The sequence below is a fragment of the Melozone crissalis genome, unplaced genomic scaffold (genome assembly GCF_028551555.1).
Source record: "Melozone crissalis strain CALT ecotype California unplaced genomic scaffold, PUWL_Pcris_2 ptg000042l_1, whole genome shotgun sequence".
Classification (NCBI taxonomy): Eukaryota; Metazoa; Chordata; class Aves; order Passeriformes; family Passerellidae; genus Melozone; species Melozone crissalis.
In genome coordinates this window covers 27,070,025-27,082,703 of record NW_026535820.1, presented here as the reverse complement: position 1 = coordinate 27,082,703, position 12,679 = coordinate 27,070,025, and the positions used below count along the sequence as shown (strand labels likewise).

General features: G+C 34.1%; 1 protein-coding gene across 3 annotated transcripts in view; it reads left to right on the top strand.

The window, feature by feature from the left end:
• The window catches only part of RTTN (rotatin), a 79,515-nt gene that overhangs the window by 28,057 nt on the left and 38,779 nt on the right, over positions 1 to 12,679 (top strand). For 2 of the 3 annotated variants that reach the window (XM_054285307.1, XM_054285306.1), the window contains 10 exons: positions 1,876 to 1,993; positions 2,260 to 2,356; positions 3,504 to 3,572; positions 3,905 to 4,093; positions 4,789 to 5,028; positions 6,380 to 6,524; positions 7,316 to 7,470; positions 8,723 to 8,942; positions 10,600 to 10,728; positions 11,996 to 12,103. In XM_054285307.1, the coding sequence (XP_054141282.1) occupies positions 1,876 to 1,993; positions 2,260 to 2,356; positions 3,504 to 3,572; positions 3,905 to 4,093; positions 4,789 to 5,028; positions 6,380 to 6,524; positions 7,316 to 7,470; positions 8,723 to 8,942; positions 10,600 to 10,728; positions 11,996 to 12,103 (1,470 nt within the window). The remainder of the gene's footprint in view (positions 1 to 1,875; positions 1,994 to 2,259; positions 2,357 to 3,503; positions 3,573 to 3,904; positions 4,094 to 4,788; positions 5,029 to 6,379; positions 6,525 to 7,315; positions 7,471 to 8,722; positions 8,943 to 10,599; positions 10,729 to 11,995; positions 12,104 to 12,679) is intronic. The other variant, XM_054285305.1, reaches the window with a different exon arrangement.

The following is a 12,679-nucleotide window of genomic DNA, read 5'->3' as shown; positions in this document are numbered from 1 at the left end:
CTCTAAAATTAAATTGTGAAGCAAATTATAATTAAAAATGAAATGTAATTGCATCATGTCCTATTGTAAACATTTCAGATTAAATTTCAGGTATAAATAAGTTTCTGACCAATAGAAGATCACTTCACCAGGGAGGGCTCTTGGTGTAGATGATGGAGCTTTCTGTTTTTGCAGTATATGGGTAATCTGATGCTTGATTCTTTTTTTTTTTTCTGGAATTCATTCTTTGAAATCCTTTCATGCAAGCACATTTAAACTATAGTAGGTGCTCAATGTAACTTCAATAGATGAAGTTTTTTGGCTTCTTGCATAGTATTGTTACTGCATTCCAGCAGTGAAAACCTTGAGGTTTTTTAAGAAATCATGAGAATTTTTGTGTAGTAATGACTTTTTTTCCAAAAATGTTCTAGAGGAAAGAGCTGCTTGATATTTAGTGGACTTCCTTTTTTTTTGGTCAAACTAATGAAAATTACTTCTTCAGAAATAGCAGTTTCTTCCCCCAGATTATCAGTATCTAAGATTATCTCTATAGCCTTAAAGACTGTTTTGTCCAATTTATGATCTCTTGTATAGAAGTACTTCAGTCAACTGTTCTAATACAGTTGAAGAAATTGAAATATTGGGTTCCTCAGGTTTCTGAATGTTGGGTTGTTTTTTTTTGTTTTTTTTTTTTTAATGTCAGTTTTATTGTACCTTCTTTAGAGAGAGAAAGTAATGTAACTGTTGTTTTGGTTTGGGTAGTGAGTAGATATTGCTCCATAATAAAGAACCACAAGCATGGCAAATAGATTGCCCTGAGCGGATTCTTCATAATCAAGTAAGGATCTAGGGTGAACTTTATAAAGGGCTAAAAATATTATTTTAAAGTTTAATTTAATCCAGGAACGGCTCAGGCAACAACTCTCTAGGGCCTGTGCATTAGGACATATCCTGAGGGAATGTAGTCCAGATCCTTGGTTCTCCCCTTGAATGATTTTTTTTTAAATTTAATCATAAAATCAATATCAAAGGAAAATCAGCAAGAAATCTCACGTGTTCTTAGAAAAGTGGCCATTGAGGAAAGAGAATAAAAGAAGTAGTAGAAATAAAAATCAGCGTCTAAATAAGGCTTTATATATAACTGTGCAGAAGATATTTTTTCCATACTAAATAAGTAGGGGCTTTCATTCATGTGGAATGAAAATAAAATGTATTTGTTGATGCTGTTTACAAAACAAATTTTAAAAGCAGATGCTCATAGGCAAAGTAATGATACTGTGAAAGAAATACTCTCTTCTCATTCTTTGGAGCTCTGACTTGGTTGTATTTTTGGCCATTGTTAGTACTTTAACTTTTAGGAAACTGCTTTCCATTCTTAGGATCTGACAAACTGGGACCCAGAAAATTGGTGTGATATAATAAAATATTTGCATTTGTTTTAAATGAATAAACTTAGATGGTTGTAAATACTTGGTGTTTTTTAAATTCTTCAGCTTACATATATACTTCTTAAAATTCTGTAATTTGAAAGCCAATGTTATAATTCTGTTATGAAGCCAGCAACCAATAAAATTACCATCAATTAATAATAAAATGAATCAACAAGTAAATATTTTTTTTAAGAATATGAGATTTGTCATCTAGCTGAAATGTGCTATTCTAAGGAAGTTCTAGACTTCTCTTTCATAAATGATTGAATATATTGCTTAATAGTGGGACAGTCTGTGTTAATTGTGTCATAAAAATTATCCTGATAGTTGTATTTATTCAATCTTTTTCTCTGTTCCTGTAGCTTATGGAATATATTGCTTAATAGTGGGAAAGTCTGTGTTAACTGTATCATAATAAATTATACTGATAGTTGTATTTAGTCAGTCTTTTTCTCTGTTCCTGTAGCTTATGGAATCCTTAGTGGTACCATGCCTGATACTCCTACGCAAAATTGTGTGTGCTGACCCAACTGTTCGCCTGTCCCTAGCACAGCAGCCTTCTCTACTGCTTTTGCTGTTCAGAGGTGAGAATTGTGTTTCCACTGTAATGCCCCTGTCAAAAGATGGTTAGATACCTTCTTAAATACCTTCTTAAGAACTTTGGATCACTTCATGGTATCAGATTCTGATAATTAAAACAAAAATAACTGTATGCTAGTTTTCCCATATTGTGGCATGTGTTGAAAATGTTGGCAGGAAACTCTGGAAAGCAGTTGCTTTTAACTAGTGTTCTTCTATGTATTATTAGTTATCAGTTTTTTCTAACATGTTTTTAAATTTCTTTATTCAGTTTCCCTGATACTCCAAAGTGATCGTGCTGTTTTAATTGAAGCTGCAGTATTGCTTTGTCTTCTGTTGTTTGATGAAGTAGCAAGAACAGAAACATGGTATGAAAATCCACTTATTTAATAGCATATTGTCTAGACAAATTTTAAGTTTTTAATAGAAATAAATTTTTATATATCTCCGGATGATAAATTTTTATATATCTCCAAACTTTTATAGATCCAAAATTGCATACTTATAGTCCAGATTGTTTCAATAACTGAGTTACATGCTCTGGAGGCTCACATGGCATATTTTTGCACTCTGTGTCATAGACATCTTTTGTGAAAAATCCTTTCTTTAGGATTTTTCCCCTTTCTGAAAAGCCGTGGCCTCAGCAACAAAATGTAAGCAATGGTTATCTGCTGCTGTGGAATGCAACAGGTGCATCTGTGATGGGTCTTTTGTGGTTCTTTGAATTTACTGACCACTCACGGCAGAGCTGTTCTTGCTTTCTGCCTGGACACAGAACCTTGTTTATTCATTCCTTTTCTATTCTTAGCTTAGCAAGTTTCTGAGAACTTTTCTCTCTATTCCTATTAGCATAGTAATAATGTAATATATAGCATAAAATAATAAATCAAGCCTTCTGAACATAAGGTCAACATTCTCACCTCTCTCTTCACCCTGAAAAACCCTTGCAAGCCCTGTAACACTCTGAATACCTTAGTGTTAATTTTATTTTTCAAAAAACCTTGATTGGTCTGTAATCCATCTTTTCCATGAATGGAAACTACACAAATCAAATATCTAGCTGTAGACATTGTTTTTTAATTTAATTAGAATTCTTCTATTTACTTTTGCTTTTAACTGTCGCAGTTGTCTTTAAAGCAACAGACCTCAGCTTACAGTATTTTATCATTTAAAAGCTGCATGTGTGTGCAAAAATGTGCTTTTAGAATTCACCCATGTGAAATATACTGAAAATACTTATAATGTGTGGTTTTTCTCTAACAGAAAAAAGGAAACAAGTATGTGGAGTTTTTAATGTACAGTACATCTGCAATAAGGATTCCATATGTGTGTGATTTAAGAAATATCTTAATATTGGATAATTATGAAGAAATACTGTTTATTAATACAAATTATTCACCAATGGGTTGCTTAAAGATTTGGCTAAAGAGAGAAATAAGGAAATAACGTGTGTAGAACTAGGAGAAAATAAAATCTTAAAATAGAGCATAATAATTATGACTTAATCTCTTGCAGGGCTGATGGCATAACCAGTAATAATACTGAGGCACCTGCCTTCAGTTTACCTGTTGCTGTTGTTAGAAGGTAAGTGTGAGTGCTGGCTGGTTGGTTGGGTCATTGGTTTTGATTGTTTTACAGTTAACTGCTGATTTCCATTTGCTGTCCTTCCTGAAGTATGGAAGTGGTAGAATGAAGGGAAACCTTGATCAAAGCATTTTTATGATGATGAAATCAGTGTTTTTAAATAGGGAATTTTTTTCTCCATGTCTTTGTTCTCTGTAAAAGAGTTTCAAAAACTTTATTTCCAAACTTACAAGCTGATCATAATAGAGCATTTAATTTAAAAATGAGCAAACAAATAAATTCTCACCAACCACTTTAAAAAAAAATTGTTATTGTTATTTGTGTATTTTTAGGTACCATCTCCCAATCAGGATCACTGCTCATCATGTAGTAAGCCCTAATACTGTCGTGGTGCCATTGTCTTCTGAGTGCTTGGCTATGAAACCTGTGGCAGATATGCTTAAGACGGCTTGGAATCTGTCATGGTACCATGGCATTGAAAATCTACTGCAGCTGGTAAATTATGAGAAGGAAACAGAAACGTGAGCCATTTTATCTTTCATTTTAAGTCCCAATATATCTCAATTAAATTAGTGTTTCATGAAGTTTAAATGGCTTTTCAACTTCAAACAGCAGTTCAAGCTGTTACTTGTTTGAGAATGCTGTCATTTAAATGTAAAGGATCACGTCCCAAGAGGATGAAGGTATGTTGTCACAGCTAATGTTTTACCTAAATTGCATTTTTACATGAAGTCTGGAGCTTGATCTAACTTTTATTGATAGTCAGGCTAATTCCAAACAATTTTAAAGGAGCTCTGTGGCCGTTTTTCTTTATAGTCATTAGGGTTTCTAAGGGAACTGACTCTTTTTTCCTACTATGTAGACCCCCAGCAATGAAGTTGCATGGCTTTCTCTTGGTTTTCTTGAAGGTTTAAATTTCAAATAAATATTCTTAATGGTAATACTAAGAATTAGTATTTAGGTATCATTTTTCCAAAGAACTCAAAACACCTCATGATTTACATGTGGTGGTGTTGTTTTTGGTTTTGTTTTAATTTTTTGTTTGGTTTGGTTTTTTTGAATGGTTAGCCAAGAAAGAATTGGCTAACAAAAATGATGTTTTAAGCCAATTTCTGTTTTATCTTCTCAGTTAAGCAGTAAGGGGAAGAAATCAGCACTCTCTGAAACAGTTTGTAAAGATACTGTCTGTTAATAATTTTTCCCTATGCCTTTTCAGATTTTTAGACTCGCTAAAACTTTCCTCAGAAGACATTCTTATATTGAAAATAACTCACACAAACTATGGACTGCAGGATTGCCTTAGTTTGATCATTCAGGCAGCATCCCACAGGGATGTTAGAACTGCTCTCACTAGGCTCAGCTTCTATGTCCTGAATGACAGACTTGCATTAAAATGCAGTTCTGGGCCTTGTGGAACCACTTTGAAAAGTTTTGTTTGGCAGAAGGCAATGAACAGGTAAGCTATTGTTGACTACAATAATCTGTTAAAGGTTGTTATACTAAAATGCTAACATTTATACTTTTTGTATTTTAAATTTAGGGAATTAAATATATATATATATACACACACACACACATCTATCTACGTATCTATTATGTATTTGTATATTATATATCTATATCTGGGCTGACAGGAGCCTTAGGCAGTTCAGCAAGGGGAAGTGCAGAGTCTTGCACCTGGGGAAGAGCAAGCCCATGTCTCTGGGATGAACCAAGCTGGAAAGCGACCTTGCAGAAAAGGACGTGGGGGTCCTGTGGGACATCAAGGTGAAAATGAACCAGCAGTTTGGTTTGCAGTAAAAAAGGCAAATGTTATCCTAGGCTGCTTTAGGGGCAGCGTTATCAGCAAGTTGAGGCAGGTGATCCTTCTGTTCTGTTCAGCACCGCTCTGGAGCTTTGGGTGTTTTGGACTTGCCAGTATAAGAGAGAATCATATGGAGCACACATACTGGAGAGAGTCCAATGAAGAACCATAAAGATGATGAAAGACGGGAATATCTTTCCTTTGAGTAAAGGATGAGAGGACGAGGACTGATAAATGTGGAGGAAAGAATACTCAGAGTGAGGATCTTATCAATGTGTACAAGACCCAGAAGAGAAGTTGAGGCCAGACTCTTTCCAGTGGTGTCCAGTGAGAGAAGGAATGGCCACAAACTGAAACACAAGAGAATTCCTGTGAATGTCAGGAAGCACTTTTTTACTGTGAAGGTGACCAAACACAGACACAGGTTGCCCACAGAGCATCTCTGTCCTTGGAGTTACTCAAAAGATTCCTGGACACTATCCTGAGCAACCAGCTGCATGTGTCCCTTCATAGGCAGGGTGGCATGAACAGGTGACCTCTGCAAGTCCCTTGCAATCTCAAAGATTGTGATCTTGCAATTTATATAAACAAAGCCATCAAATATTTAAAATTCTATATTTAAAATAAGCACTACTTGAAATGCATAGGTAAACGTTGCTATTATTTTCAAATGCTGATATTTAATAGATAATTAACTTTTTATTTCCTATGTGACCCTGCTCAGATTTCTCCACAGTTTACTAAAGAGAATTCCATTATTAACATATGTAAATAGATTTAAAATTTGCATAACTATTTTGCATAACAATAAAAACAACATTAACAGTATATTGTATATATTTGTGTATCATGGGCTAATACTGTGCCATATTTGCTATATATGTAATATAGGTATTTACTCCATGTAATTTAACATTTGCAGGTGACTCTAGTCCTATTAGCCTGAGATTTTAAATGCTCTTTTATAAAGGTGCAAGTATGAAAGCTTTTATTTGTATTGCAGGTTTCTACAAGTGCTTCCAGCTTCAGTGGAGGATGAAAAGCTTTTGGTAGATGTCCTAAGATTTTTGAACAAATTGCTTAGAGAGCAGAAATCAAATCTGGAGTCAGACCATCTCAAGTGGATCTTGAAATCATTGCTTAAAAATGTAAGAATGGGGTTGTGTATATACTTGCATGATTTGATTGACCACATAATTGTACTTGCACACACGTGTGCGTACCTGCAGAGCTGCATGAGGGTGTGCTTAGCTACACAGCTATGAATGTATTACCTCTGTAACACGGAAGAGCATCCATTGTCTTACAAAGGTGTGCTGTGTTAAATACACTCTGCATGCACTTGCATTTTCCCATTTGCAAATACAGTCTTAGCGTTTGTGGAAAAATGTTTGTAGACTTAATTTCAATTACTTTTAAGACTACAGGTACTTCAATTTATATTGCTACCTTGGAAATCTATAAATTGTTTTAAGTATGACCCATTCAATACATTAATATAAAACCTTAAAGCCATTTGATATGAAGTCTTTCAAGCAGCTAAGAAGTCCAAAATGGAGCCTGAACTAATTTTATTACTATGTTTTCTGGTTTTTTGTGATCTGTTTTTTATTGCTGGCTATTGCTGTATTACTTTTGAGTTTTCTTTCATCCTTCATAATACACTGTCTTCTTAATGCCAGGATATTTGAAAGGCCTTAGCAGTAGATTCTTTTATGGCATTCAGTAGATTCAAGTTAGTGGTAGGATTATAGGAATTATAGGAATTTTTCACTAAACTTTTTGCAGTTGCTTCTTACTTAAGTAATCATGGAATTTCTGGTTTATAATGTGTGTGATTTGCAAGTTCTCAACAGAAAAAAATTTGCTTTAATGAAGGCATTAAAAGAGGATTTAAACAATGCATTGTGTGACTGTATTTTTTATTCTTTTCTTTTAGCAGCCAAAATCCCTTACGGGCCTTCTGGTGCGACCAGAATCCCAAGTCCAGGATGAAATGGATGAAACACAGGCTGCTGTCAGGCAACGACTGGATAAAGAACTCATTCGTCTTTTTAACCTCTTGTTAGTTTGTTCCATGTCTGTGACTGACAGGTACAGTGCAAGTGGACCTGCCTCTGTCACTTTGCTCAGACATCACAGCACCTATTGCTGCTGAATTTTGGTCACAGTTTGAATGTTGTTACATCATGGCTCAATTGCTCTGAACCATGAATATACACTCTAGAAATGAAAATCAACATTGGATATTCCTTTTGACTGTAAAATCAGGAAATGAACCAGGAAATTTGAAAGAGCATGTGCTAGTGGTCACTTAGTAAATGGATAATTAAATGGATTGCATGGAGGAGATGGGCTGTTTCTTTTTCACTGCTGCAAATTTGCATGAGCAAATGGTGACTTCGTTGATTTTGTAGCATGTATTTATAGCAAAGTAAAGCATTGAAATATTGGAAATAGCAATAAATGCTTATTTTCATTGAGCTCCTTTTTGGCCTATTTGCAACAGCTACTTTTAGCATGAAGCTCCAACCTTTTTCTGTCAATTGAGCAAATACAGAAATTTAAATTATTTTTTCTTCAAATTTCTCATAAAACTTTTCCCGCACTAAATCTCTCCATCTAAATGTATCTTAAGAGCTAATAAAATTTCAGTTTAAGATAATATTTGATTGTTTAGTGTCACAATATACCTTTGTGTATATTGTGAAAATATTTTCAAAATTATATTTTTTTCATTATTTCCACTTGGTTATTTTCTAAAAGCTTTGACAGTGGGAAAAAGGCATATTATAGAAATCCGTGCTAGTTATGTATCTCACACTCCTGTTTTTTTTTAATGTACTTAATTCTGGATTTATTGTTTTTTACAGGAAATGTTTTAAACTTGTCTCTTGAATCAGAATGGACATAAATGTAACAGACCATACATTTAAGAGTTAGACTTGATAGTCCTTGTTGGTCTCTTCCAACTTAGAATATTCAAGACACTGTGTGATTCTGGAACTACTGAGTTTTGCAGCTCTTCTCAATGTGTCATCCATTGTTCTCAAGCTCTTGCTCTTTGTTTAGCCTGTTCCTTAATAATGAGTTATATATAATTTCTCTTTTTTAGTTAAGCTACTTCATTGTAATCAGATGCAATGTTTTCAGAACCAAGGAAAAGCTAGAAATGTCAAATTTGATTTCATATTACTCTTTGCATAATGTAATATTAAGTAATTGAGATGCTGAGCCTCACAGGCGAACAGTAAGAAGAATCAGGCATAGGCCTTTTCCAAAATAATTCTTTGTAACAGCTTCATATTGATGGTTCATCTGTTTTGTTTTTTTACAATTAAACCAGAGAGAGCTTGGAACTTGCTGGCTCATTCAGAACAGAGCTTGCTCTAAAGCTGCTTCAGTGCTTAAGGCTAACAGATGCACCACATTTTTATGGACTCCCATCACTGGAGAGAACATTACAAGGAATGGTTCATGTTACTGCACTTCCAGGCTGGAGTACCTATTCTGCTGCAGTTGATCCTGTCACAATTTGTAAGAAATATTTAACAGGTCTTCTTGAGGTGAGTAGCTTATGCTCTTACTTAGCTTTTGGTTTGAATGCTGGTAAAGAACTGTATAATTAATGATACTGTGCTTTTTACAGTGTACTTTTAGTGAATCTTGTCAGTAGCAATAGGTGTGGGAAAGATGCTTTTTCCTGCTAAGTAAATAGGAATGACATGGAGACTAGATTGAGTGATGTGTGTCTATAGTTGTGAAGATTGGTTGTATTGCATGTGCTTTCATCATTGGTTTAAGAGGTAATACAAAGTGACTGTAGTTTTAAGCAAGATAAAAAATACATGTGGTGTTTTTAATAACTGAAACTCCAAGAGGAAAAATCCAAGATAACTTCCCCCAGGCAAAATCCACGTATGAAAGGTGGTCTGGGAGAAGATTAGATTGTTGGGTAGGTTGTTAACACAGAGAAAGCCAAAAAGAGGTAATTGAAGCTGCTGCAGTTGTTTGAAAGACAGAATTTCATTCTTATTTTCAGTGTTCTTCTATGTTTTCCAAGTGCATGGATGTGATAGACAGTTAGCTTTTGCTCCTAAAACGAATGTCTTTTGAAAACTCCAGCCTTCTTGAAAGGAAAAGCATAATGCTGTCTTCCTGTTTAACAGAATTAGCATATTCAGTAGTACACTTTTAAAAGTTTTTAGTTCAAATACCAGTACATCTGATGAAGAAAAGATAAAGTGTTTTAGGGGCCTTAACTTGCCAAGATTTCTTGAGTAGAAGGAAATAAACATCATAGACCTGTTTGATAAGATGAGCTCTGTCACTTGAAGTGTAGACTAAAAATGGCACTAAGGTTATTGATGTTGTCATGCAAATGAAAGAATATTACTGGAAAAAATAATAATAAATATTATGGCATGCAATGAACTTGTGTGTGTAAGCTCTTGTTCAGAAGAATTAGGCAGTTTTATTTGGCCTAAATATGAAAGTAAATGTGGGTTTCTTTTGGAGAAGAATGGAGAAAGTGGGTATTAAAAAAAACTTCTGTAGGCTGGGACACTGAAAGGAAGAACAAGAGCAAAAATGCAGAGGTTTAAATCACTGTGTTTTTGTGGAGAAAAATAAATCTAGAAGTGTATCTTCTAAGATGATTATTTTTTTAAAAAGTATTTTCGGGCATATTTTGTTGAAAGCAGCATGCCTTTTAATACCTTTTAATATGGTTACTTATTTGGTCAGACACTTTATGTTAGGATCCAGTGACCTTTATTTCTGTTTATTAGCATTTGATATAGAAAACTGATAAATTTCTTCAAATCACAATGAAGTATATAAATGACACTTTCTCTTGAACACTGAATTTTTAAATGAAAGTTTATTTTTAATTCCAAACATAGCAAAAGAAAACCTGGGTACAATAAATGAACTGTCAGCTCCTTGAAAAGAAATTTTCAGGTTTCTATTCAACTTAGAGCTTACTACTAAGCTTGACTATATTCTTCATTTGAATAAATAAAAAACTACAGTTGTTCAGAAGTTTAAGTGTATAGGAACCCATGGCATGACCAAATAACTCAGAAATAAAGAAATTCTTAAAATTCAGCTAGAAATCTATCAACTTCCATGAGTTTAAATAATGATTTAGTGTGTAAGACAGTTTGTACTCTGTGTGCCGTTTACAGTAAAGCTTACATGAACTTGTTCCCCCGCTCTTAGGTCATCTCATCATTTTATGTTGAGTGGGGGGGAAATGCCATGTCCTTCATGGGAAAAGGTGTGACAAAAAGCACAGTCCTTTGCTTGCTTCACTTGTCTCACGAAATGATGGCTCAAGCCAAGGATATGGTGAGTGCATTCCAGTTGTCCTTATCTCATCACTGGTGAGGGCTATGCACAGACATTTTAACTGCTGAACTTCAAAGATGACTTTCTGTCATGGTTTAGGAATGGTACTCTCCAACTGAGAGTTTAGTCCTGCTAAAACCAGGCCACTGCTTACTCTTCCTTCCCCTCCAACTGGAAACACAAAAGACAAAAAAACCCCACATTGATCTCATTTGATCTATAATCTTAGATAAATGTACAGGGTAGACTGTAGTATGCAAAATGAAATTGGTTTGTAAATAATTCTGTGGATTTTGAAAGGCCTTCTTTCAGAATAAGTGTCATTTCCTTTTTATAAAAAAATGAAGGATTGGGATTTTCTATAGGATGAATAAATTTAGAAATTTATAACATCATTATTTCTTCAGCCTCACAGACAACAGGCTTTCTAACCCATGTTTAAACATTTATGTACATAGGATTTTCACAATATGTGTGTGTATATATATGAAAGAATATGTACATACATAGAAAAAGGATTGCCAGATAAAAGGAGCTACATTACATACTAGCAAAATTCATATTCTGCTTTGTGTTCATGTACATGTTTGAGGGCTAGATTTGTCAGTTTAGTAAGATAGCCTTTATCATGAAGCAGTTGAAGCAAATTCAACAATTAAGTATTATTTTAAAGAATTAAAATCCAGTCTTCCTTATATCTGTGATAGCCACAAATGAAAACCTTTATGATCAAGCACGCTTGTAACTAGAAATTGCAGTATACCTGCTTCTCCAAATTCCAGGCGTCTCTTTCTTCAGCTCTCTACTCCTTTTTCAAGATACTAGGTACTGGAAGGGTTTATTAAAATTGGGAGGGGACAGAGCTTTAAGTACACTGCAGGGAGACAGCAGGCTCCAAAGACTTAGATCATAAATGCATAGATGAAGGTGTGGACTTGATTTTTTTAGTATCATTGCTAGCATAATGATAAGTTTTATTTTCTTGTGTTTCTAAGCCATACTCTGTATTTATGGCAATTTTACTGTTGAGACTGTACTAATAATTTTTAGCCTCAAAGAAATTTTAAAACCTGGCTGTTGTTTACAATCATGTGATTTAGTGTCAAATCCTTATGGAAAGAGAAATACAAAATTATCCTTCCTCTGTGCAATTAGAGTTACATCAAGCTGTTTTAGTAGTTGTTGGTAGCTCACACTGTTAGTACACTGGTATGGATTGAAAGATTTATAAAATGATTTCTTAATTTGTTTTCTGTTTGCTAATCAGGACTGGATATCTCTTTGGTCATTGCCGTATGATAGTGGTGAAGAACAAGTTCTGTCTCATCTAGGTCTGGCATGGCTGGTTCCTTTATGGGTAGATAGAGATCCTGAGGTTTGTTACTGTGATATTAACTTCATATCTTATTTTGACCTTTAAACATTTGAAATTTTTTGATTCATTAATGTATTTAATAGTAGAACTGCTGTTCCGAATTATTTAAAATGTTACTAACTCTATCCTAAATAGCAGTAATAATACAGTAGGGAGAGTGTTTCCATATAAACATCTAAGAAATCCTTCCTTATATCTTGTGTCTTGTGCTTTCATTAGTCACTCACTATCATGATTCATTGGCAGTTTTCCTTGTCATTGCTGTAACTTAGCAAAGCAGAAGCATTTACATGATCTAAAAATTCAGAGCAAATGTATTTAATGGAATCTGTTAAATTATGAGTTTGCTAAATGGACTTATTTTCAAGTGGTAAAATATGAAGAATATTAAAGACTATCTTGCTTAGTTATGAATACTTAAAAATAATTTTGTTTATTCACTTTGCAAATAAACACAAAATTTAATTGTGATTGTGAGTAGAGTGCAAGAGAAATATAGGAAAAGAGGTTGTTACTTTTGAAATGGTTCCCTTAAGCTCCAGATTGAGTTGATACAACTTAATAATAAAAAAAAAA